This window comes from Sus scrofa, chromosome 1, assembly GCF_000003025.6.
Source record: "Sus scrofa isolate TJ Tabasco breed Duroc chromosome 1, Sscrofa11.1, whole genome shotgun sequence".
Lineage (NCBI taxonomy): Eukaryota > Metazoa > Chordata > Mammalia > Artiodactyla > Suidae > Sus > Sus scrofa.
Window position 1 is genome coordinate 218,112,444 of NC_010443.5, and position 26,122 is coordinate 218,138,565.

Genomic DNA, 26,122 nt, shown 5'->3' on the forward strand with positions numbered 1-26,122 from the left:
CGTCTTTGCTCCATTTCCTCCTCCTGGAATGTTCTTTCTTTACCTCTTCATCTGTGTAAATCCCATCCTTCCTTATGACTCAACTTTAATATGTTTCCTTTTATTAACATTTTTTTTGGTCTTTTTAGGGCCATACTAGCAGCATATGGAGCTTCCCAAGATAGGCATCGAATCTGAGCTGTAGCTGCTGGCCTACGCCACAGCCACAGCAATGCCAGATCCGAGCCATGTCTGTGACCTACACCATAGTTCATGGCAATGCTGGATTCTTAACCCACTGAGTGAGGCCAGGGATGGAACCTGCGTCCTCATGGATACTAGTCAGATTCATTTTGGCTGAGCCACGACAGGAACTCCTAATATCCCTCTCTTTTGAAGCCACCCTTACTCTTCCCTACAAAACCACTTTTATTGCTACTCAGCCCATATTTTGTACCAAGTACATTTTAGCCATCTGCCTCCATATCAGCCTCTTCCCCACCTAAGGTGCCCAAGGACAGAGACCTGTTGGAGGGCAGGATCCAGCACTTCCTTCCTTAGCCCCCAGTCAGCATTTGCTCCCTGTGTGTCAGGGGCGGGGTGGCGGGGTGGGGGGTGGGGCATGGGTGACAAGGCAGGAGCTGACTTATATGCTCTTTCTCTTCCAGTGTATGATTTGCCTTCGGGTTCCTCAAGCCTCTTTGGGGAGCCTCTTCGCAGTGGGCCTGAAGATGCCACATTCTTGCAGATCAGCGCTATGGATCGCTGTCCTAGCCAGCTCTCCTCTGTCTATACTGAAGGCTAAACACTCCCTTGGCTCCACTACCACTGGCATCTAGAATCTTTTTGTTCCTTTTGTTCTTACACTTTCACGGACTGCGAGGAAAAGGATGTCAAGTGAATCAGCCGGAACCTGCCAAGTCACAGGTGTGTCTTTGGAAGGCAGGGCTGGATGGTCAGAGCTGGGCTTTGCAGGAGTGTTTGCAGCTGCTCCTTTTTCTCTCTGGGTTTGCCAGTGACCAGTAGGACTGTCTTTTCAAAGGGAATTCAGAGTCTCACTCTACCGGATACCTGTTACTTCCTGGCTCTCATCCTTCAAAGGACACCATTGAAGTGATGTGCATATGAAAATGTAGTTTGGGGATCATCATTGATAAAAACTCCATATAGGAAAGGACAACCCAGATTGCCAGAAGCACAGTAAACTGCCTTGCCCAAGAGCCAGGCACTCCGAGGAAAATACACCTCTAAAGCATGGCATGGGCTCAGCTCTTGGAGGAGCCCCAGGTTTCCCAGCACTGGCCTGGCATTCCAGTGAGCTGGCTGCCTCTCTCCTCTTAGATATTCCCATGCTAAGCAACTGCTTTTCAGTGTTTCTCCAGAAGCAAAATAAGAAGGTTCTGTCAAGCACAGCCCCTTGAAAAGCACTACAACTTGTTTTATAATCCTGCAACCTATCTTAGCCCTTTCATTTTAAAGACTTGTTATTTACATCTACTTTTAAAGGAAAAAAAAATACTTCAAGGTCTTTCTTTGGAGGAAATAATTATTTTAATCACCCCAGCTCCATACATTTTGCTCCACTGTTGCTCTGCCTGGTTGTGCCTCACAGCACCTGTGAGCACCCAGAATGTTAGTCTTGCTCTCAGCAAAGGCTGCCTGAGGGAAATGGGGGACCACTCCCTTCCCAGTGTTGCCACAGAGACCCTTTTAGGTTAACTGTGCAGCCACCCCCACCTCAAAGACCTTGTATAAAGGAGAAGGTCACCTGACAGTTCATCCCTCGCCTCCACTCTGGTGCTCTGCCCAGAGCTAAGCTAGAAGCTGTGAGAGCAAGGACACCAGGGGTGCTCCTGGGTTCTCTCAGAAACCCAAACTAGAGACGCCAACGTCTAGTTGTTCTGCACAGCCTCTGCTCCCTCCGTTAGGCTCTCCCCTGGCCTGTCTGTCCCTTGGCCTTCCCTCTCCCTCTTTTTGCATCTCTCTCGCCGCCTTCTTAACTGTGGTTCAGATATGCCCAGCACCCACCATTGTCTGACCACTATCTCTGAGCAAGGTCTGGCCTGAGGTAGGTAGAGGGGAAAGTTCTGGAAAGGCGGCCAGAAGGAAGCAACCTTTTTTTCCTAAAGCTCTATTTTGAGGGTTAGAATTTTCACAGAGCTCTTGGCTGTTTGGTATCAAAACTGAATAGGAAGCCATTTTCTGTGACACCTTTGCCAAGCTATCAAAAAGATCCAGAAGCTCCCCCTGCGGCTCAGTGGTAGCGAACCTGACCAGGATCTTTGAGGATGCGGGTTCGATCCCTGTCCTCGCTCAGTGGGTTAAGGATCTGATGTTGCTGTGGCCTGTGGTATAGGTAGCAGATGTGGCTCAGATCTGGCGTTGCTATGGCTGTGGTGTAGGCCGGCAGCTACAGCTCCAATTCGATGCCTAGCCTGGGAACTCCTATATGGCATGGGTGTGGCCCTTAAAAAAAAAAAAAAGACAAATAAATAAATAAAATAAAAAGATTGAGAGTCCTATGGCATAGGCTATAAAAATTAGCCAAACCCCAAAGAAACCTGGTAAATGTGACATTCTAGTATTATCCCATTTTACCATTTCTTTTCTCTCTTTAAAAATTTTCTCTGAAGAAAAATGAATCAATGCTGTTTGTCAAACTGAAATAATTACAATCTTTAAGAAGACAATTAAACCGGCTTGGTGTCAGACTTGGGATGCAGTGACAGTTTGTATCCTGGCAGTCTGGTGACACAGTCGGTAGTGTTCTGCCTGATTCCGGACTTCATTCCAACATATGGTAGAACTAGGCACATAAAGAACCAAGTGTGGGGTCCGTTTTTACAGTGCACTCAGTCATCTAGTTTCTCTGGCTAGTGGGCTCTGATCTGAGAAGAGCCATCATGCAGACAGCTGTGTCCTCAAAAGAGCCAAGTTACTCACTTTACAAAAATCTGCTCTGCTTTATGAAAGGAAATATACTCATTTCTCTCCAAATGAGCTTTCAGACTGTGCACAAAGCCCCACCCTTCTGGCAGGCTTTGTGGGTCGTGTCACTTGGCCTAAACAGGAACCCATGTCCTCTGTTACACTCCACAGAGAAGGGAAAGCTCTGGTAACTTAGAGACAACCTATCCAGTCTAAATACTGAAGGCTTTAACGAGGAACTTCAAACATATTTCATTTGTGTGATGAGGAAAAGACAGAAAGGCAAGGTTGTTACTGCAGCTGATGTAGTCAGTCTGCCTGTGGCTTTTTGCTTTAGTTTAAGGTGGAAACAGGGAAGGAGGACAAAGCCAGAACTGAGCCTCAAAAACCTCAAGAGCTGGATGAGATGCTCTTGAGCATCTCTAGTCTTATCACTGGCCTCAAAGGGAGCCAGGGGTACCAGGCAGCAGCTACTCCTAGTACCTCTTAGTATTCCTTCCCCAGCAGGATTGGCCCATCCCTTGTGGGGCATTGCTGTTAGCAGAGGGGCTGGGCCCATTGCAGCCTGCAAGGCTGAGCTCCCCTCACTCCCCATCCATCTTCCCACATGGCTGCAGGCTTGAGTTTAGGGCCCCAGGATGTGACACCTCCAGGTTCCTTCTAGACGATACAGGCTGTTCTCAAATTCCAGAATCTCTCCTGACGTTAAAATTTGTCCCTTGCTTACTTTCACATTGCCTAAAATTTATGTATCCTTTCATCATTATGTTTGTAGCAGTAAAGGGTAGAAACTTCAAAAAATCATTCCCTTCCATTTCCTAGCCTTTTTACTCTTGATATGTAACCATTTTCATAAACATCTGAACAGAGGTTGTCATTCCCCTTTTTTCAAAAAACTGTTACTTGTGAAAAGACACACAGCCCAAAAGTCAATTATCCTCTTACATTAAAAGAAAATCAGTATGCCTGGAGACATTTCATTTTCTGCATTGTATCAATTCCCTGAAGGGACTACATCAAAATGTGAGTTGTAATGTAGCCTCTGATCAGCTGTTAAATATTTACTTGTCCTGTGGGGTGTCTCCCATTACACGATGTCTCCCCCAAATTATTTAGGTGATTCTAAAATGAACAAAAGGTCTTCAGTCAATCAGAGCAAAGTTTCCACTGATGAAAAAGAGCTTTGGTGCTGTTCCTTTGTTTAAATTAGCAGCTGTCAAGCATATTAGCATACAAGAACAGAGGTAAATGTTCAGCCTCCTATCAGAGAACCTTGTTTCCCAGTTGCCTTGAAATATTGGGAATAGTTATTGTAAATGTCCAGCTTAACTGTTTGGTATTTTATTTGACTGTTTTGACCATGTCAATTTATAGCAGCATTTTTAATGGCACTTTTGTTGGTGGTGTGGAATTTCTGCGGTTACTTTTTTTTTTTTTTTTTTTTGCAACGAGTAAAGCAAAAAAAGACAAAAAACAAAAAACAAAACAAAAAAACACTTATGGGAGAAAAGGCAAGTGTAAAAAAAGAAGAGATTTATTTTGTACAGACAGCAGAGCATCCTGTGTAATGTTGCTGACATAAAGCACTTTGGGGGGAAAAAGTGGAAATCTGTTTTCCATAAATCACACAGACTCTTGTACATAGTTATATACACTCACGTAGAGAAATGAACCGCATATATCATACTGGATATGGGGCTGATTTTACTCTAGGGGCACATCTGGTGCTTATTGTCATAAATCTTTTAAAGAATTAGGTACACTTTTTTTTCTATTAATATGTATAGTTTTGTGATTTGTCACAGTTATGTTTCATATAATCATAAGTTATTTTGTCTTGTTTCATGAAGTCCTTTTTTTATGTCAAAAGTAAAATGAAGGGATTGTGCACTTGGTACATAATAAAACTGGAACGAGAGGATGCACCCACCTGCCTGCCGTCCTCCTTCAGCATGTCGTCCTACAACACAATGGCAGCAACCATTTTTTGTTTGTTTGTTTTATTATTTTGTTTAGTTTTATCATCAGCCTCCCTCAGATTGGGATGGTAATTATAATTAAAGGCAGATGGGGGTGGGGGAGGGAGTGTCCAAGGCCAGCTTTAAAATGCCGCATTGCTTTGGGCCAGAGCTGCAGAGCTGGATTTAATTATAGATATGAGGACGAAATGGCAGTAAAAATGAATGTGTCCCTGAATCCTTTACATGTTGGGAGTGTCCATAAATAAAACATGAAGTTTTATTTCATCAGATTTAATTAAAGCTTTTATACATGTTTTATTGGTTATTCTATTAATCCGCTTCAAAAACTGGATAAATGTGTGCTAGGGTTTGGGGTTTATTTGTGCCTTTTCAATGTAGTGCTACATCATGCTTCAGAAATGCCTCTCTCACACAGTTGTCCAGGTGATGGGTTTCGGCATGCTGGCCATTGGAGTAGGCCCTTTCTAACCAGTTTTTTAATACCCTGCTGAGAAATACTCAAGCATCAGGAGTTCCCATCGTGGCACAGCTGAAATGAATCTGACTGGTGTCCATGAGGATGTGGGTTTGATCACTGTCCTCCCTCAGTGGGTTAAGGATCCAGCGTTGCCATGAGCAGTGGTGTAGGTCACAGATGCAGCTCAGATCCTGCGTTGCTATGGATCTGGTGGAGGCTGGCAGCTGTAACTCTGATTCAACCCCTAGCCTGGGAACCTCCATAAACCGAGGCCCTAAAAAAGACTCAGGCATCAGCTTCCTGTGAACTAATACCTGATCTTTGAAGTTCTCTGCTTTCCCCAAGGAAGGGGGGGGCAGTTACCACTTCCCTGATTTCCCCGTCCTGTCTGATGTGCAGACTTTGGGAGGCTCCCTCACCCACTGGCTGTGACGAGCTTCTTTCCTCAGCTGCCATCTCTGAGGGCACAGGGAAAGGGAAGGATGGTCAGGATGCTCTCACACCTCACGGACCTCTTAGTCAAGCACAGGACCCTAAAAGAGATCACATTTTCTCAAGGATCATTCTTAGAAAATCGACAGTTTCCTCAATGAATGTTTAAGACTTAGGATCACATCAAGGGAAGATAAAAGTAACAGGATGATGGCTCCCATGCGCATTGTCTGGCTCTTCAAGGTGCTCCACGGGCAGGTGGCAAACTCATGTGGTTCAGGGTTTGGAGATAGAAGCAGTGCTGACTGACAGGACGCAAAGAGCCTCTCTGCTCCCTGAAGGAGGGTGAGAGGGTGATTTGGTCCAACCTCTCTGGAGAACAGTGTGGCATTAACTAGTAAAGTTGAAGATACACATACCCTGCAATCCCACAATTCCACTTCTCTCAGGAGAAGGATGGTTCTGTAAATCAAGGATGGTTTAAATACAAGATGTTAAATGCCGTCCACAATAGCCCACAACTGGAAATGACCCAACCGTCCAGCAACAGTAAAAAGAGTGAGTGAACAATGCTAAAGTAATAGAGTGAAATGTGACACAGCAAAGGCAGTGACAGATCCGCAGCCACATGCAGTACCTCCGAGCTGAGTCTCACAAGCTATGTTGAAAGATCAAGACACGAAAGTAAATATATGGTGTAACTCTATTTATACACCATTCAAAAACAAGCAAAATTCAAAAATAGAGTTTAGGGGGCAGGAGTATAAACAACAGCAAGGAAAATATTATCACAGAGGATCAGATACTGATTAACTCTGGCAGGAAGAAATGGCACACAGAGAACTTCCGGGGTGCTGACTAACCATGTTTTATTTCTTGACTCATGCGTTAGGTTAAACAGGTGTTTGCTTTATAATTGTTTAACTGTGCATAAATATTTTTAGTTTTTAGTTCAAATACCAGTGAAGGTCAAGCCTTACATCCTTTGCTGCAGAGATCTGCAAACTTTTTCTGCAAACGACCATACAGGACATATTTTAGGCTTTGAAGGCCACATGGTCTCTCTCTCAACTATTCAACTTTGTTGTCATAGCTCACAAGCAGCCATAGACAATATACAAACAGATGGGTGGGGCTGTGTTACAGTAAAACTTTTATCTATGGACACAGATTTGAGTTTCCTATAGTTTTCAGATGTGGTGAAATAGTCTTCATCTTTTGATTTTTCTTTCAACTATTTAAAAATGTAAGAAAAAAAAAAACATTCTTATTTCACAGACGGTACAAAAACAAACAAAACAGGCAGCAGGCAGGATTTACCCATGGCCCATAGTGTGCTGACCCTAGCCAACTGAGGGAACATTCCCCAGCCCTCCCCATAAATATCCACAAAGAAAACTGCAGTGAGGAGCCCTTCTGCTGCTGCTTTGGCTATTTTAGGTCCTGCTCCTTGAGGAAATTCATGAGTTCTGTTGATTAAGCTTTTCTTTGTGCAGATTCTGGGTTCTGCTCCCTGGGATACAGATGAATGCTTAGAGCCTGAAGTGCCATTCGACTTTATCTCTGGATTTGAAGTTTTAATAAAAAGAACTGGGCCTAGAGAAATCTGTGAGAATTGGAAAATGAGCACCCATTCTCTCTCAGCTAACCAAATATTTGCTGGATCTTGGCAGCCACAGCCAGCCTTTTCCTCTGAAATGCTGAGAGGTTATAAGTGATGGGGAACTTCATTTTTCTCAGGCTGTATCTCTTGTGAAAAGCTGGAGCTGCCTCTGGAAACCTGCAGCGTTCTGAGGGAGAGAAGAGTTAGGATTTTCTGTTCAAAGACACTACTGAGAAATGGTTGGAGCAGAGTCAGGGAGCCCTGAAAGTGCTAACAGTCTGCGTCCTCTCCACATAGCAGGAGAGCTGTTCAACACCCACCCCCTTCTCTAGCCTCTGAGTTCCCAAGATGTCTAGCTGCCCAATTCCCAAACTTAAGGATTTGCCAGCCCTGACAGTGCTGTCTGTCAGCCTCTCATGCTTCTGAGAAAGAATGAGACAATTCATGTGACCATGAGTGTATGCCTTTCTCCATCTCTAGCTTGTGATAAAATGGATAGTTTCAAAAGTATGGTTATTCATAATCCTGGGGGCATTTGCTAAATAGTAGCATGAACTAAATCCTCTTCAGCAAACCCCCTGCTGGTTTTGTATGTTTGGGTTTATATATTGTGTGTGGTTCAGATAGTAAAGTTAGAGAGGACACAATGCCTTAGATGAAATAACCTGAACTTTATCAAAAGACATTTAACTAAGAGAAAACTTAGAGAATACCTGATCCAGCCCCTTCTTTTGCGGAGGAGAAAATTGAGGTTGTTTCATTCATTCACTCACTCACTCATTTAACATTTATTGTGTAAAATACACAGAGGTAGAAGTGGCTCTCATCCTTACGTAACTGACAACAGGGGGATTCCAAGAACCATCTGCCCAAGAATATTGCCTGGGGTGCTTATTAAAAATGCAAACTTTAGAGCTAAGCTGCTAAATGCACACTCTAGAATTACTGAGTTGAATGCTTAGGGGTAAGATGGTTACATGAGTGTCTTAATAAACTCTCCAGGTGGCTGTTTATGCAAACTAAATTTGATGACCTTCTGCTTGATGTAGTGGAGGAGGCTGATCATTTAACAGGGCAACATAGTTTAATAAGACCTAACAGAAGAGGGGCTTCCAGTTCTTGCCTGGGGAGACAGGAGAGCAGGGTCAGAGTTTCCTGAGGGGAGGGATGGCTGCCTGAATTAGTTCTGATGGTCAAATTAATCTTCAAGAAGCAAAGAAGCATGGAAGGATATACCATGAAGGAAACAGCACATGTGCAGGAAAGCAACTTGCCAGTGTCACCTAATAAGTTAGCTGACCAGTTGCAGATTGTCCCGTCTCTGGGCTCTGACTGATTCCTTCTCTGTCCCTGAGCCCCACCCTTTCCCACATTCAGTGCCTGGAATCCAGGGCATTGTTTCCCAAACCAGCAGGGGAAAGGTATGTTACCAGTTACTCTGCAAAAAAGGGCTCCACTGTCAAATTAGTTTGGGGAATGGTGGGTCGAAGTTACATAGAATTTTTTTTTTTGTCTTTCTGCCATTTCTTGGGCCGCTCCTGCGGCACATGGAGGTTCCCAGGCTAGGGGTCGAATCGGAGCTGCAGCCGCCAGCCTTCGCCAGAGCCACAGCAACGCAGGATCCGAGCCGCGTCTGTGACCTACACCACAGCTCACGGCAACGCCGGAACCTTGACCCACTGAGCAAGGGCAGGGATGGAACCCGCAACCTCATGGTTCCTAGTCGGATTCATTAACCACTGCGCCACGATGGGAACTCCAGAATTTTTTTTTTTTTTTTAACTGCAGGACCTCTCAGTGATTTTACTATGCTAAAGTGCATTGTGACTCTCCAAGAAAGAGGGGATATGTCTATTGACCATTGAACCTTTTTTTTTTTTTCCCAAAAAGTACCTTGTTAGCACTGCAGAAAACAGTTTTGCAGTTCCTCAAAAAACTAAATATACAATTACCATATAATCCAGCAATCCCACTCTTACATACATACTCAAAAGAATTGAAAACAAGCTAAAAGCAGATATGTGTACACCAAAGCTCCTAGAAGTATTATTCACAATAGCCAAAATGTAGAAACAATCTAAATGTCCATCAGCTGATGAATAGATAAAAGTGTGGTCTATCCAACACTAACTGTAGAGCTGGCCCTCTGTATCCACAGGTTTCAAGCCAGCTAACTATACACCATCATTTTATATAATGGACTTGAGCATCCACAGATTTTGGTATCCATGGAACCAATTCCCAATGGACACTGAGGGGTGACTGTACCTAATATCACTAAACTGTACACTCAAAAATGGTAAACTTTATATTAGGTATATTATGCCACAATGAGAAAGGATAATGTAAACAGGGCACCTAGGAGGCTGCCTGGCACCCAGAAGACAACATGAAAAGCAAGTGCCTTGTTAGGTAAGTATTTCTTAGGATACTGTTTAGGAATGTGCACTCCAGAGACAGGTAAGAGTAGAGCTCCAAGTGGGTGGGTGCTTACCCCCCACTAGTGGAAATGAGAGCTATGAATGGCATCAGCTTGCAAAGAAAGCAGAAGAGGAAGAGAAGCAGAAGAGGAGATGGCCAGGCGGTTTGGAGCAGCTGCAGAAGGTGAGTCTGAGCACAGAGCACTGTGCCCGACAGAAATTCTCAGGTAACTGAGGAAGGGAGAGAAAGGCAGAAGGAAGGGAGCCGGTGGATGTCAGTGTGGCAGAAGAAAGGGGGAGTGAACTGGAGGGGAAGACAAGAGGCACTGGCATAGATCCCACCCATCCCAGTGTGTGCAAATGCGGAGATATGGGTTTCATTCATTCATCTAACCCTTTTTTACTGAGCTCCAAACCCAGCACTGTGTTCCTGTTACTGTTCTAGGTGCTGGGGATGATGCAGAGAAGAAAGAACAGCATCCTCCCCATCCTCCTAGCATTGCATCCCAGGGGACTGGCCTTTCAAAGTGTTCGTTTTGATTTTTTGTGAAGTATGGGGCTCTGGGAGGACACTGATGGTTGGGTTCCAGGAAGCAAAAGCTGAGGAAGATTTGGGATTGAAAACAGTTTTGAATAAGTTTTGAAGAGTGACCCCTGTGAAGGAAAGGAGCGGAAGCTGGGTTGGGCAGTGGCACCTCAGACTGTGATGCTAGCTGCACAGAGGTTCTGCCAGGGTTCTGGGGCAGAGACCACGCTAACTCAGCACAACAGTTCCATGCTGGGTAGAAATATCTGGGCTGTCATACCACTCTCTTGCTGAAGACCATCCTGAGCAGGATATGTCTTGGCCATCACCGACTTGGTCATTCACTGGCTGAGGTCCTTCCAGGAAGCCAAAACCTGAGGGTACACTGAAGAAGTCAACAGTGTTGTCTAACCACACAGGATGGAGCTGGAGGTCTGAACAGCATAGCTCTGTTCCTGCCAAATAGGACATGAGGGCAAAATATAGGTCTGCCTTCATTATGTCTCCTAGTCTGTAATCAAGAGCGTACTGGGGACATACACTCACACACACTATTGAAAATGGATTTCTGACTCAGCCCTTCCCTTGCTAGCTCTCTATCTTTCTCCTTCCCTCTCTCCCTCTCTCTCTCTCTCTCTCTCTCTCTCTCTCTCTCTCTCTCTCTCACACACACACACACACACACACACACACACACAGAGTCACTGTGATTACAGTATCTCAAGAGTATTTTCTTTCAAGGCTTCCACACTCCTTCCTGGGAAACAGTTGTGAGACACTTGGGCAAGATAGGGAGGTAGATGACCTGTTGCTTTCTCTCTCATCCCAGGAAGCATCAAGGACTGTCACAGGCTTTGGTGTCAGGCAGACCTTGTTCTCTGTCACTTACATCCTTTCAAGCCTCAGAAATAATACCTAAACTCCACGCTCTGAGCCCATTTCCTCTTGTAACAGAAATAATCATGCTTGTCTCACAAACAGTGAGATACTGCACATTATCTGGCATTGTCCCAACTACATGTAAAGTGTTTGCTAATAAGTAACTGCTGTGTTTTTAAAATTACTGACCCTTCCTCAAGAATGGAATGATGGTTTTTGAGGAGACCATGGCAAGAACCACAGTTCTGAGATCAGCACATGGAAGCAGGGAAGAAATGAGCTAGCCTGGAGCACAAACAAGTCATAAAATCACGCAAATGACATGGCCCACAAGGTTCTATCTTTACCTTAAGCTCAACAACATGTAGTACACACAGATGGCTCATTGGCATCTTCTTAGCACCATCAGGATAGACAGTACTGCCTGTAGAAGCAAAAGAGGATCTTCTGTGCTAGACCCCATGCTTCAAAGGCTCCTCTCTGACTATCCTCCAGCCATGCCCTGTCCCACAAAATGAGGAGCTCGTGTGACCATGGGTATGTCTCCATCCAAGCCCCACTTTCTTTCTGCTTGTGGACTCAGTCCAGGTATCTGTAACCTCAGAATTCCAAGTCCAAATGGTCCCACACTACTTCCAAAGCTAGCACAGTCTTCTTCCTCAAAAGCCCATCCTGCCAAGAATGGATCTCTTCAATGTGTACATCCCTGGGCCTGAGGGATAGCCAGAGAGTGGCTGTTAGTGGAATTATGGATGTAGCTGAGCTGTTCATATATGGGCATAGTCTCCTCATGGCTGAACATGGAAACAGTGTTTTTAAGGGAAGAGGGGTGAGGGGAGGAGGCAGCCTGGAATGGGCCACCATGTCCTAGCAAAGAAATTAGAGTAATATCTAATCATTCTAAATCAAACATGGCCTTCCAGGTTGTTATGAAGGTATATTTGTTAGGAAGAGAGTGTATACTTTATTTAATATTGACAATTGTTTTAGCTTTTTTTTTTTTTTGAATTTTAAAATACTTAGATCTCTGAGTTTGTGGACTTCCATTCGCCGTGCTGCCCTGGGGACCTGAAAATGGTAGAGGTGGGGCCAGGGAGATTCTCTGAGCCTAGAGTCAGTAGACCCCAAAAGTTGAAAGCATGTGGAAATTCTTTAGGGGATGTCAGAGAATTAGGACTCAACAAATGCCTTAACAGTTTCCAGACAGCAAATGGTGTACAATGCAAACATTTGCTGTAGTCTAGTGCTCTTACAAACAAAATAAAGCACTCCTATTTCTAATCCAGAGCTTTGGCTTGGCTCTGGTCTTCAGTTCACAGTGCACATCTGTAGACTGCGTCCCCATGTATGTTACATGGAACATCTGCACTGCTCAGTCCTTTGTGTCACCCATGTATATAGCATGACCCATTAAACTGAAGTTCTGTTCAGTGGGACACCCCTCACTCCTGCCTCCACATCTGCATGGCACATTAAGCTGACAGTCTCTCTGGGGTACTGTCAGGCACATCTGCATAGCCAAGTCACACAGCTGAGTCTTTTTTCATCAACTCCAAATGAGCATCCTCTCTCTTCTTCCTGGCTTGTGCCCTGTGCTCACTTCTTAGCCTTTCAAAAGGCTAGGTTCCTGTCCCTAGAAAGGGTTTACATCTGAGACCTAGAGTACATGATGGAACAGACTTCTTTGTGCTCCAGGCTCCCATGGCTTCCTGAGGAATCCAGAGCTTAGCAACTGAACACTATCCAGTCCAGGTGCTTTTGCTACTGCAGAGAAACCAAGATGCAGAATCTGTGGCTTGTCCAAAGCTATTAAGTTAAATGACCAGACCAAGAAGCCCAGACTCTTCTGTTACCACTGTGGTCACTATTCCTCTGCCCCCATGCTTTCTAAGATCTTTGTCCTTATCAAAACCTGATGGGACTGTGCTGATCTATTATTGGGCAGGCTTGCTCACAGTTCAGGATGGAGGCAAAGTTGCTCTGGGAAGTCCTGGCTTTTTTCCATTCTCCTCTTTGAAATAGCTCTCAGGCTACCTGGCTGGACTCTGACCATCTGACCTGAGATCAGTTCACTCCAGCCAGGCCGATCACACTGCGATAGAGGGGGTATGGTGAGAGGTGAAGAGCGCTGCTGGTCTGGGATCCTGAGACCAGGGTCCCACTGGATGGTGATGTCCAAGTCACTTCTGACCAGAGCATGAGCCCTGGAGTGAGGTGACCTCAGAATCTACTTCATCTTCACCACTAAGCAAAGTATTGGGCCACTCTGAACCTCAGATTCTTCTTCTGTTCAATACCTGAGCAACACGGTTCTTAGGATTCAGGTGCCTGCCACATGGTTGGCCCTTAATAAATGTTAGTTTCCCTTCCCCACCTGTAAATTTCAAGGAACAGAAACAGATGATCTGTACAGGTCTGGCATTTGTGCTGTCACTTGGCTTCCCAACCTAGCATTTTCCCCAGGATCTGTGATTAATTTCCCCCTTGGGTCATTTCCCTCCTCAGCCCTACTGTATTCATTGGAAAGTTAGCTGTGACACTGTGCTGTCCCTCACCTTCCCAGGCCACGAAGGTCTTTGTAGCCAGAGTCCTTCACCTGGCCACTGGCGCTATTACTAATCCACCCAGAAGATGGATGCAGGAAGCAACCTGTGACAAGATGGCCTTCTGTGCTGCTTGAGAGAGGTTCCAGGAAAGCTCTGAAGTCAGTGGGACATGCCATCCTGAGTCAAGGGAACCACAGGATCCTGCAGGCAGGGAAGCTACTGCTTAGAGGTTGCAGCCTACAGGGCAATTCCAAGTCTTCTTTTCCCAGCCCTCCTTCCCCTGGGCTGCAACCTCAGGGTTGTGCAGAGAGCAGAGTACTGGAGGCTAAAACCAAGCTGTCTCAGGGTGAAAGGACCACTCTGAGGGAAAGCAGCACCTCCTTTGTTTGTAAGTAACAAAGTTCGCCCTGAGCTGCTTAAAGGGTAAAGGGAAGGTTATTGAGAAGACACAGGGCACAAAAGTAAGGAGATACCAGGAATGGAACTGAAACACTAGCCCAACTCTCTCTCTCTCATCTTTCATCTCTACTCATTCTGGTCTGGCTGTTCTTCCTTCTGCAGACCTGCCTCCTCTGATTCTCTGATCCACACAACAGGCAAATAATGCCTATCCTACCTGCCAAGGCTTACACTTTACCAACACAGAGAGGGAAGAGAGAAATCAGCCAGCCCCTCTCTCCACGTAAATAGTGCGGCAGATATATAGAGAGATACAGACATAAACATAATATAGATATGGATCTTATCCTCCCATCTGGATTTCAAATCCACAAAGAAGGCTTCCTGAGGTGCCCATCTTGGCTCAGGTATCCACCCCTTGGTCTGATCAATGACGTTCCACACTTAGCAGATTATTTAGGAGGCCTCCCAGGTTAGGGGGGAGGACAATGTAGGGGGTTGTCTGATGCTGGCATGTGCTCTAAAAGGGACCGATGGCAGCCTAGCAAACCCAGCCACCCTGAAAGCCAAAGTAATGACTGTAACCTCCAGAGCCCAGCAGTTCCAGGACCGCTGCACACCAGCAGTAAGCAAATGGTGACCCTTAGACAACATGATGCTTCTCAAAACCTGCCTTGACTGACTACTGTCAGGCAGACCTGCTTCTTCCAATAGTCCTCAGTATTTTGTTCTCTGCTTCAGAAATAACACTGCTTTAAGAGGAAAGAATAGGGAGAGAGATTTTGAGAAAAAGAAGAAATGAAATTTTCTGCTGGTTGATCAGGCTGTTTACGTTCTACATATATTAGCTCTTTTACCTAAACACAGCTGAGAACTGAAGTACCTTTGGGCCGATGAAGAAGCTGGGAAGCTGTGTGCCTGTCCTGCTCACTACTGGTCTCCCTGTGGGGTTAAAGCTGGTGTGGCAATTCTGTTCTACTGATAAGGTCACATTTAAAAGAAAATAGCAACAGCAACAAACAATAAAGGAGTGAGGGCTAACTAGGCTTGACTTTTCCCTACACTTTGTATATAGGAATTTAAGGGGTTTTTTTTATTCCTCTAAGACAAGTCAGGGGCCCATTTGACAAATGTCCCCCTCCCTGCCCACTGGCTTTATAATTGCCATTTCAAAGTTGATGACTATTGTGTATGCACACGCACACACTCACTGGGGGAAAATCATGGGAGAAGTTTTAAAAGGAAAGCATTTTTTCTTGATTTCCTTCTCAAAATGTGTGTGGTACCCATATGTAATGGGGGAGGAGATGCAAATAAATACAATCTGGGGCATCTCTCTTAACTAAGATGCTTTACACACGAATGTACTCACCGCATGTACTCACCGTTTCATCAGCATTTCCTAGGTACTTGAGGCCTGAGGCCCAGAGTTGAGAACCCCACAGGGATGTTATGAAGTTTGAATGAGGTAACCTGGTGACTGCCAAACTTCAATGTGCCTTTGAATTAGATGAGGATCTGGACTAAGCACACATTCTGATATAGTAGTCCTGAGGAAAGAGCTGAGATTCTGACTTTCTAATGAGCTTTCCCATGATGCTGTTGCTGCCAATCGTGGACCACACATTGAAGACCAAATGCAGAGACTAAGTTTTGCACCAGAGCAGAAGTGGACTTCACCTAATGAATGGACTGTGCAGATGTGAAGACCCTGGCTATACCCACTCAGGCTACTCCCTTGTGAATCCTGGCCAAGGTCATCATTTGCTTCTTAGTGTAGAGAGAGGAGACAAAATACACCTGCTTTGTATTTCTTGCCACCTCCTATTCCTTTACTTCACATATTTACTGAGATGTTCAAAATTTTCTGAAACTTTATTTAAAATACTTTCAGCAATAGGTTTCAAACCTCTACATTTTGGCTTGCACACAACAGGCTCTGTTGTCCATATGAATGTGCATATGTATAAAGAGATAGACATTTATCCCTCAGAAAGGACAAGTTCTACTTGAAGTGAAGTTAGCCAATTTCTGACATATTGGGGAGATTATTTCTTCATATCTCCCAATAGCCATGACACTTACTGTCCTCAGCATGCTGGGCCGATTCCATGCAATTTGGTGGATACTTCTCTGTGTTGTTTTCTCCCTCTTTTGCACAAAGAGCTGCCTTATAGCCACTAGGAAGCACAAAACCAAAGCAAAGAGATAAGAAGGCCACAGTAGACTCATTAAAAAGTTCACTCCCTCTCTGAAGTTTCCCCCCAATGCATTCCCCCCACCCCTTCACCGCCACTTCTGAAGACTAAATCATTCTGTGCTTCCACAAGCTTGGGGCATACCCTCTAGGAAGACCCATCAGAGTTTATAATAGTTGTCTATTGGTGTTACCCCTACTCCACTATCTTGTAAGCTCCCCAGGGAGAGAGCTTATGACTCATGCATCACTGTGTTTTCTGAGCATACCGAAGTGACACAGGAGAGGTCCTTAACAGACTTGGTTGTATTGAACTGAATTTAATTGCAGGTGAATAAAAAAGATTATTTCCATGTTCTTTGGAGAAAGAGGATATTGTGGCTTCTGGAGTAAAAATGAGAAAGGGGCGGATCTAGAATGCAGAGATGCGAGAGATCACCCAGGCAGAGGACCACAAAGAGTTCACACTGGCTGGTGTATACAATATAAGTAGGTATCAGGAGATAAAGGTAAGCAGGGAACAGAGTGGACCCCCCCACACCTAAATAGTTCAGAATATATCCTATGAGATCTGGAGAAGCATAAAACCATGTGAATCCCATGACCTGATTCTATTTGACTTAGAGACAGAACACTGGCAGCAAAATAAAGGATAGACTAAAGCAGAGTGAGACTAGAGGCAGGGATTTAATGATTAAGACCCTGATCTCTGGAGACTGGAGGATACCGTTTGATGGACCCAGGTGTGCAAATGTGCCTGCATCTCTGGGACCACCCTAAGACTGCCCAAAGATGTTCAACAATTCTTCCGGAGTTTTGAGAATTCACTGGATTACGTTGGAAAATCAACAAAAATGGGTCTCTCTTTCAAAGGTAGGAGAAATTCATTTTGCATCAAAAGCCTGGCAAATTTATTTAAGATTCTGAGGGTGGCCATTTTGGCAAAATGAATTTCCCATCAGCCTTCTTGATTTCACTTCCTGCCTTTCATGAAATATATGTAGAAAGCAAGCCTGAGACTCCCCACTGCGTTCTGCCTTCATGCGCATCTGCCGTCCAATTTACAGCTTGTGAAGGAGGTGTTAATTAGTTGGCAGAAGCACCTGAACAGGGAGTACTGGGTTGGCTGAGGGGGTGGGAAGGTCTCTGGCATTTCCTTATTCACGGGGGGTGGGGAGAAGGAAACTCACATTGCTGTCCAAAATGGCAACCTCCAAGCCAACACAAGTGGAGGAATTATAGCAGGTACCTCTTTCTTTAAAAAAAAGTCTATTTCTGGATTCGTGTGACTAATATCAACTTAATAGCAAATGCTCATAAACATTTACTTTAAGTTTTACTTCATATACAACTCTCAATTTTAAAGATCTTCCAGAGAAACATGGGTGAGATTTTTAGCTACTGAGGAAGGTAAAATTAACATTGAAGAAGGAATAGAACCAATTCCTACAGGAGAAAAAGCAGAGCACCTGGTTTCCAAGAAAAAGGGCAGTGATCCAGAGCCAGGAGAGTCTAGGAGGTGGAGGGTAGGGAACGGAAGTCACAAATCCAGGTGGAGAAGAAAGGACTTTTCATTCCGGATCTTTAAAGAAAAAATTGGCTGAGTTGAAGTAGGTGGTCCCAGGCAACCATTAGTTGAGAGGAGAACAAACTTATGTCAACAAAACTTATCAAATCTCTTAAAACAAACAACCAGCTGATGAAACAAAATGAAGACAGAGTAACAACATTTTTACTTTAGAGATGGCAAAACTGAGGTGCAGAGAAAGAAAGTAACTTTCCCAAGGGTATTGATGATGGAGTCCTAGCTGGAAACTTGAGTTCCTGACTCTCTCCTTGTTTTTCTTCCCAATACACATCACTGCTTTTTTTAAAAAAACATCTTCAGAACACACTTGAGGCAGTATCCCAAATCTGATCTGACACAGCAATACTCTTAAGAGCACTGAAATATTTCTATAATATTTTTTCAGAAATAGCAGCAAGGCCAAAGAGAAGTGACCAGAAAAAAGGGGTAGACACAGAAGGTGTGAAATACCTAGTTACTAGTGACTATCAAGAAAAAAAAATCAATTTTTAAAAGTTGGCAAAATACAAACTTTCAGTTAATTAATAAATAATGCATGTACCAATGTGGCAGAAGACACTGTGTGAAAAATGCAGAGGTGCTCACATTACACGTATAAAGAATATGTGGTGATCACTTACTTTCCACTTTGAAAAATACCCCTGAAACTTTATAAAATACAACTTGCACTGAAGCAAGGTGAAAAGTAGAAAGCAGCATAAATTGCGCTCTTAGCACACTGAGCAAGTACCCTCTGGGCTGCCAAGATACAAGGTACCCAAATAAGCAGGGAAGAGACCCTTTTCATCCGCATGCAGGCTGGCTACACCTGGTTCCAGTAAAGCCGAGGTGTCCAAATGGAGAAAGATAGAGTGGAGGAAATTCAGGGAGAAGGACAAACGAGGGCAAGGCCTCTCTGGAAGATCAGAGGGCTAAAAGCTCTGCGGCTTCCTTCAGTAAATCCTAATTAGCCAGGGAGAAGACAAAACACAATGTGTTTTCTGGACACACACCCCAGGGAGAGAGGAATTCCTGAGGTATGTAATTAAGAGCAATTAGCAAGGGCTAGAGGGCCAAGGGATAGAATGTGGAACCCTCTTGATGGGGTAATAATTTCCCTGGAGAATTGTGGGGGGTGGTCTTGTAAGGCATTTCTGAACTGACTTGTCAAGGGCTCTGTGCCCCAAAGCTTGAGGGCAGAGATTGGAAAATCAAAGGGGATTTTCCTATGTAATTTCCCCAGATATTCTCTTTGTGAATTGTTTGACATCTCCAGTCTTCCAGGCCAGTCTGACACATAATAGATTTTCAATAATGTCTACTAATGAGGAAATAAAGTAAAATGAAGTGAAGAGGGAACTCATGCCTACCCTGTCTGTCTTCAACTTTATATAAGTTTTGAGTCTGTTGGCAGAACAGTGTACCTTTGGTTACAATTAAGTTGCCTTGTACTAGCACCCAATAGCCTGTAGAACCCAGCAAAGGGAAAGGAGGGTGAAATTTCCATTGCCTGAGGATTCATTAGGTGGAATAAAAGATAATGGGCCTCCCACAGCCTATGTGGGCAAGATATGTATTAGACAGGGCTGGTTCAAATCCAAGGTCTACTCCTTTCTAGCTGTGGGATCTTCTGAAAACTATGTGCTCTTTCTGAGTCTTGGTTTGCTCATCTGCAAAATGGACCTGATTTCTATGGGGTTGCTGTAGGGATGAATAAGATATGGCCCCCACCGGCTCTAGTGAACAACCCAAGGCAGCAAGCCAATTAAACCATTTGCACAAATGTGTGTTTTAGAATCCATTTACCTTGGAGAGCTCACCAGGAAACTTCATTGCTCAAAATTAGACCTTCTGAACCTGGGAGATTTATTAGGATTTTTACAGCCAAGGTGGGTGTTTCGCACTGCCTACCCTTAAAGATTTTCAAGTTAAAATGATTGTGGTGAACCTCAATGGTGTCAAACGTTGAGGCCATTCATCCATTTTTTGGAGTATTCCTAATTTACTTTTTTCCATCCTTTATTTCACAATTGTGGCAAAATATACATAATAAAATTTACCATTTTAACCCATTTTTATTCCAATACAAATTTTTTCTACTGTACAGCATGGTGACCCAGTTACACATACATGTACACATTCTATTTTTGCACATTATCATGCTCCATCATAAGTGACTAGACAGAGTTCCCAATGCTACACAGCAGGATCTCATTGCTAATCCATTCCAAAGGCAATAGTTTGTATCTATTAACCCAAGCTCCCCAACCACCCCACTCCTTCCCCTCCCCCTTGGCAACCACAAGGCTATTTTCCAAGTCCATGATTTTCTTTTCTGTGGAAAGTTTCATTTGTGCCTTATATTAGATTCCAGATATAAGTGATATCATATGGTGTTTTTCTTTCTCTTTCTGACTTACTTCACTCAGGATGAGAATTTCTAGTTCCACCCATGTTGCTGCAAATGGCATTATTTCATTCTTTTTTATGGCTGAGGAGTATTCTATTTTGTATATATACCACTTCTTCCTAATCTGGTCATCTGTCGATAGACATTTGGGTTGTTTCCAAGTCTTGGCTATTGTGAATAGAGCTGCAATGAATATGTGGGTGCATGTGTTTTTTTAAGGAAAGTTTTGTCTGGATATATGTCCAAGGGAGGGATTGCTTGGTCATATGGTAGTTCTATGTATAGATTCCTAAGGTATCTCCATACTGATCTCCGTAGTGGTTGTACCAGTTTACATTCCCACCAGCAGTGCAGGAGTGTTCCCTTTCTCCACACTCTAGCACTTGTTATTTGTGGACTTCTTAATGATGGCCATTCTGACTGGTGTAAAGTGGTATCTTGTGGTAGTTTCGATTTGCATTTCTCTAATAATCAGGGATGTTGAGTATTTTTTCATGTGCTTGTTGGCCATCTGCACATCTTCCTTGGAAAAATGTCTTTGCCCACTTTTCAATTGGGTTGTTGGCTTTTTTGCCATTGTGTTGTACAAGTTGCATGCATATTCTAGAGATGAAGCCCTCGTCAGTTGCACCATTTGAAACTATTTTCTCCCATTCGGTAAGTTGTCTTTTTGGCTTCTTTTTGGTTTCCTTTGCTATACAAAGCTTGTCAGTTTGATTAGGTCCCATGGGTTTATTTTTGCTTTTATTTCTGTTGCTTTGGGAGACTGACCTGAGAAAATATTAATAAGGATGATGTCAGAGAATGTTTTGCCTATGTTCTCTTCCAGGAGTTTGATGGTGTCTTGTCTTATATTTAAGTCTTTCTGCCATTTTGAGTTTATGTTTGTGGATGGTGTGAGGGCATGTTCTTGTTTCATTGATTTGCCTACAGCTGTCCAGGTTTCCCAGCAATGCTTGCTGAAAATACTATCTTTTCCCCATTTTATGTTCTTGCCTCCTTTGTCAAAGATTAATTGACCATAGGTGTCTGGGTTGGTTCCTGGGTTCTCTATTCTGTTCCATTGGTCTGTACGTCTGTTTTGGTACCAGTTCCACACTGTCTTGATAACAGTGGCTTTGTAGTGTTGCCTGAAGTCTGGGAGAGTTATGCCTCCTGCTGGGTTTTTGTTCCTCAGAATTGCTTTGGCAATTCTGGGTCTTTTGTGGTTGCATATAAATTTTTGGATTGTTTGTTCTCGTTCTGTGAAAAATGTCATGGGTAGTTTGATAGGGATTGCATTGAAACTGTAGATTGCTTTGGGTAATATGGCCATTTTTACAATAATAACTTTTCCAACCCAGGAACCTGAGGTATCTTTCCATTTCTTTACATCTTTAATTTCCTTGATGAATGTTTTATAGTTCTCAGCATGTAAGTCCTTAATCTCCTTGGTCAGGTGTATTCCCACTTCTTTTATTTTTTGGGGTGCAGTTTTAAAAGGTATTGTAATTTTGTATTCCTTTTCTAATATTTCATTATTAGTATACAGAAATGTGACTGATTTCTGAATGTGAATCTTATATCCTGCTACTTTGCTGAATTTGTTGATCAGTTCAAGTAGTTTTGGGGCTGAGTCCTTAGGGTTTTCTATATATAGTATCATGTTGTTATATATAGTATCATGTCCTCTGCATACAGTGACAATTTTACCTCTTCTCTTCCAGTTTGGATACATTTTATTTCTTTTGTTTGTCTGACTGCTGTGGTTAGGACTTTCAGAACTATGTTGAATAACAGTGGTGAGAGTGAATCCTTGTCTTGTTCCAGATTTTAGTGGGAAGGCTTTCAGCTTTTCTCCTTTGAGTATTATATTTGCTGTGGGTTTGTCATAAATGGCTTTGATTATGTTAAGATATGTTCCCTCTATACCCACTTTGGTAACAGTTTTTATCATGAATGTATGTTGGACTTTGTCAAATGCTTTTTCTGCATCTATTGAGACGATCATGTGGTTTTTCAATTTTTGTTTTGTTAATGTGGTGTATGAAGTTGATTGATTTGCATGTGTTGAACCATCCTTGTGCACTTGGGATGAATCCCCCCGGTCATGATGTATGATCTTTTTTATATGTTGTTGGATTTGGATGACTAAAATTTTGTTGAGAATTTTTGCGTCTATATTCATCAAAGGTATTGGCCAATAGTTTTCCTTTTTGGTGGTATCTTTGTCTGGTTTTGGAAGTAGGGTGATGGTGGTGTCATAGAATGTCAATAAGTCAACAGAGATTGTAAAGGGCACAATAGAAAAGTTAGACTTAATCGACATTCTCAGGACATTACATCCAAAAAAATCAGAATATACATTCTTCTCAAGTGCACATAGAACATTTTCAAGAATTGATCACATACCAGGGCACAAAGCTAACTTCAACGTATATAAGGATACAGAAATTATTTCAAGTGTCTTCTCTTACCACCATGGCATGAAACTAGAAATCCACCACAGGAAAATAAATGAGAAAAAGAAATAAATAAAAGGTATCCACACTGGAAGAGAAGAGGTGAAACTGTCTCTGTATGCAGATGACATGAAACTATATATAGAAAACCCTAAGGACTCAACCCAAAACTACTTGAGCTGATCAACAACATGGAGAATAAACAACATGCTACTAAAAAAACCAATGGGTCAATGAGGAAATCAAGGAGGAAATTAAAAAATACCTCAAGACAAATGATAATGAAGACACACCCACTCAAAATCTATGGATGCCACAAAAGCAGTGCTCAGAGGGAAATCCATAGCAATACAGGCCTTCCTCCAAAAAGAAGAAAAACGTCAAATCGACAACTTAACACCTAAATTAATTAGAAAAAGAACAAACAAAACCTAAAGTCAGCAGAAGGAAGGAAATCATAAAGATCAAAGAGGAAATCAATAAAATAGAGATTTAAAAAATAGAAAAAAATCAATAAAACCAAGAGCTGGTTCTTTGAAAAGGTAAACAAAATTGACAAACCTCTGGCTAGACTCACCAAGAAGAGGAGAGAAAAAACCCAAATAAACAAAATCAGAAATGTAAAAGGAGAAGTCACAATGGATACTACAGAAATACAAAAAACCACGAGAGAGTACTATGAACAACTGTATGCCAACAAGTTTGACAACCTAGAAGAAATGGACAACTCTCTAGAGACTTACAGCCTGCCAAAACTGAATCGAGAAGAAATAGATCAACTGAACAGCCAAATCACTAGAAGTGAAATTGAATATCATAATAACACTCTCCACCAATAAAAGTCCAGGACCAGATGGCTTCACAGGTGAACTCTACCAAACAAAGAGGAACTTATACCCATCCTCCTTAAACTTTTTCAAAAGGTTGAAGAAGAATAAACACTCCCAAAGACATGTTTTCTTTCTTTCTTTTTTTTTTTTTTTAATTATTATTTTCCCACTGTACAGCAAGGGGGTCAGGTCATCCTTAGATGTATACATTGCAGTTACAGTTTTTTCCCCCACCCTTTCTTCTGCAGCACTCATGGCCTATGGAAGTTCCAAATCCAAGCCGGAGCTATGACCTACACCACTATTGTGGTGATGCTGAATCCTTACCCCACTGTGCCACAGTGGGAGCTCCAAATTTAACCATTCTTAAGTGTGCAATTTTGTGGCACTAAGTGTATTCACACTGTTGTGTGACCATCACCTCCATCTATTTCCAGATCTTTTCCACCTTTCCAAGGTAATACTCTGTACCCATTAAATACTCCCCCTCCATTCTCCCCTTCTTTGGCCCCTGGCAACCCCAATTCTACTTTCTATGATTTTCACTACTCTAGGAGTCTCATGTAAGAGGAGTCATATAATACTTGTCCTTTTGTGACTGGTTTATTTCCCTTAAAATAATATCTTATCCTTGCTGTAGCATATGTCAAATTTCCTTCCTTTTTAAAAGCTGAATAATATTTTGTTGTATGTATATCCCACATTTTGTTTATCCATTCACCTATGGAAGGACGCTTGAGTTACTTCTATCTTATGGCTATTGTGAATAGTGCTGATGTGAACATGTATGTGTACACCTAACTTTTTTAACAAGATTTGACCTTGTTATAAGTACTTCCTTGATCTATCTTTGATAATAGCTGGGTTGATTGTCCCTTCGAGTACACCACCTCAGATTCTTAACATCTTGCACACACATACACACACAAAATGTCAGCCCTAACTCCAGTTCATTCAGCTGTTGAAACATGAATTTATAATTAACCCCAAAACACTGAATAGCTGCATTCCAGGCACTTGTCAGAAAGAATAATCTGAAATTTAAATTTAACATGGCTCAGTATCCTTCCAAACATCAGTTGAGAAATATACCTTGTTAAATGAGAACTGCTTGAAGCTTTACTCTTTCAAATCTACCCATAAATTAAGCCAGACCCCATCACAATAACTGGGATATATTGCTTTATCATTCACAGAAGTGCTCTCACTGAATCATGCCTTGGTAAAAGAGGTACATTTAGCTCCAGTTTTTCCTCCTCTACAGCTTTATTAGACTGTATTTTATTTAGTGCATAGACATCATGCAGGATGTTGCTCATTTCTTCATACTATGTCTTTTTTAGGAGGACCTATGGGAGAAATTGTTTTTTGGTGTCACTATCAGCCATGGCTTCCTGGAGCTGCTGGTTTATGTTTTTCCTATGGGCACAGAGCTGTGTAACAAATTGTGTTCCTATCATCACTTTGGCTACTAGGAAGCTTAGATTCCAATGTGCTCTTACCTGCAACAAAAAAGCATGGAAATACATAAAGTGAATTTTGTGTTTCGAAGTCACCTCTGGCTGTTCTTAAATCATTTTCTTTTTGCCATGATTTTCTAACTTACTCCTTGTTATTTTGTTTGTGTAAATCACTGAGAGAGAGAGACAGACAGAGAGAAAGACAGAGAGGAAGGGATGAAGAGGGAATAAGATATTGCTGGCAGGTATAGGGAAGGGGAAGAGGGAGGAGAGACAAAGGAATAGGACAGGAGGAGAGGAACAGCAAAACAGGAGAGAGAGATTCAAAGATGCAAAAGAGAGGGAGCCTTCTGCAAATCTTCAAAGAAAATGGACTTTGAATCCTATTGCTTCTTCCTTGTGAAACCTAGCTCTGAACAGTGGTCTTATCCTTCTAGGCTCAGGCTCCACTAGGCAGACTTCAAGTCACACAGCACATGTTATTATTTGGAGGTCCGGCTTCACTGAAGACTGCACATCTGAAGTAGCAGAAAATTTTCACTTTACAGCCCCAGTCCCCATGTGTCAACTACCACAAGTATGGGTGTCTGACAAGTCCGTGGTTTCCTGGCTGCCTTGCCAGTGTGTGGTCCTACTTCTCTTTCTGATCCTAGCACAGCAACTCACCTGGCTCAACTCTGCTTCCAGCTTTGTAAAAGGAAAGCCCTGGAGAGAACAGAACCACACTCCTCAGAGTGGAGTTCACTCCTGACCCTCTGTGTCCTTTGGAGTATATCCACAACCCCAGTACACACTCGCTGCCATCGGGTGGCTCACCAAACAGTCTTCGACTCTGCAAAAGGTGGTCCTTGAGAAGAGTTCAGGTCACTACAAATCCTCCATCCTATTATGCATCATTCAGTGCTCTGGAAATTCCACTCTGCCCTATGTCAGTTTGAAACTGACCTGAAACTCATCTGAATATCTAAAGAGTTTCCAATACACCCAGGGACCCATATTAGCATATCTAAAGCTTTTGATATTCTCCACAATCCTACAGAAAGTATATTATCAAAATGAGACATTC

The 26,122-nt window shown here is 42.9% G+C and overlaps 1 protein-coding gene across 6 annotated transcripts in view; it reads left to right on the forward strand.

The window, feature by feature from the left end:
* Positions 1–5,186, forward strand: part of GLIS3 (GLIS family zinc finger 3) — a 545,026-nt gene extending 539,840 nt beyond the window's left edge. For all 6 annotated transcript variants that reach the window (XM_021074388.1, XM_021074403.1, XM_021074390.1 and 3 more), the window contains one exon: positions 648–5,186. In XM_021074388.1, coding sequence (XP_020930047.1) covers positions 648–784 — 137 coding nt within the window. In that variant the 3' untranslated portion in view covers positions 785–5,186. The remainder of the gene's footprint in view (positions 1–647) is intronic.